This window comes from Monopterus albus, unplaced genomic scaffold, assembly GCF_001952655.1.
Source record: "Monopterus albus unplaced genomic scaffold, M_albus_1.0 scaffold8288.1, whole genome shotgun sequence".
NCBI classification, from domain to species: Eukaryota; Metazoa; Chordata; class Actinopteri; order Synbranchiformes; family Synbranchidae; genus Monopterus; species Monopterus albus.
In genome coordinates, this window is record NW_018136138.1 from 1 (window position 1) to 520 (window position 520).

A 520-nucleotide genomic window follows, 5' to 3' on the forward strand; every position below is an offset into this window, starting at 1 on the left:
GGAGATGCAAATGGAGAGGGATAAGGCACAGGAGGAGCTGAGGAGGACTGTGAAGGAGGTGACGGTTCTCCGAGAGGAGATGCAGAAGAAACAAAGGGAGAAGAAGGAGGTAGAAGAGGAGCTGATGAAGATGAAAGAGGTCGTGACAGCACTCAGAGAGGAGGAAGAACAAGAGAAGAGGTTGAGGGAGGAGGCCCAGCAGGACTGGAGCCAGAGAGAGGAGGAGCTGAGGAGGAGCAAGACAGAGGTGCCTGTACTTAGAGAGAAGCTACTAAAGGAGCAAGGGGAAAAGGAGACATTGCAGGAGGAGCTAATGAAGAGAACAGAAGAGGTGACAGCTCTCAGTGAGGAGGTGCAGAAGGACCGGAGGCAGATGGAGGAGGCCAAGGAGGAGCTGAGAAGAACCAAGAATGAGTTGATGATCATCACAGAGGAGGCACAGAAGGAACAACATGCAAAGGAGCACATACAAGAAAAATTAGCAAGTACAGAGAAGGAGGTGACTGATCTCAGAGTGGAG

At 51.3% G+C, this 520-nt stretch overlaps 1 protein-coding gene across 1 annotated transcript; it reads left to right on the forward strand.

Annotated features, from left to right (window-relative positions):
- Positions 1 to 6: 6 nt before the first annotated feature.
- LOC109954401 (trichohyalin-like) lies at positions 7 to 514 on the forward strand (the record flags this gene model as incomplete). Its single annotated transcript, XM_020589745.1, has 1 exon — positions 7 to 514. A coding segment is annotated over exon 1 (504 nt), but the record flags the coding sequence as incomplete, so codon positions are not given.
- Between the last annotated feature and the right edge of the window lie 6 nt (positions 515 to 520).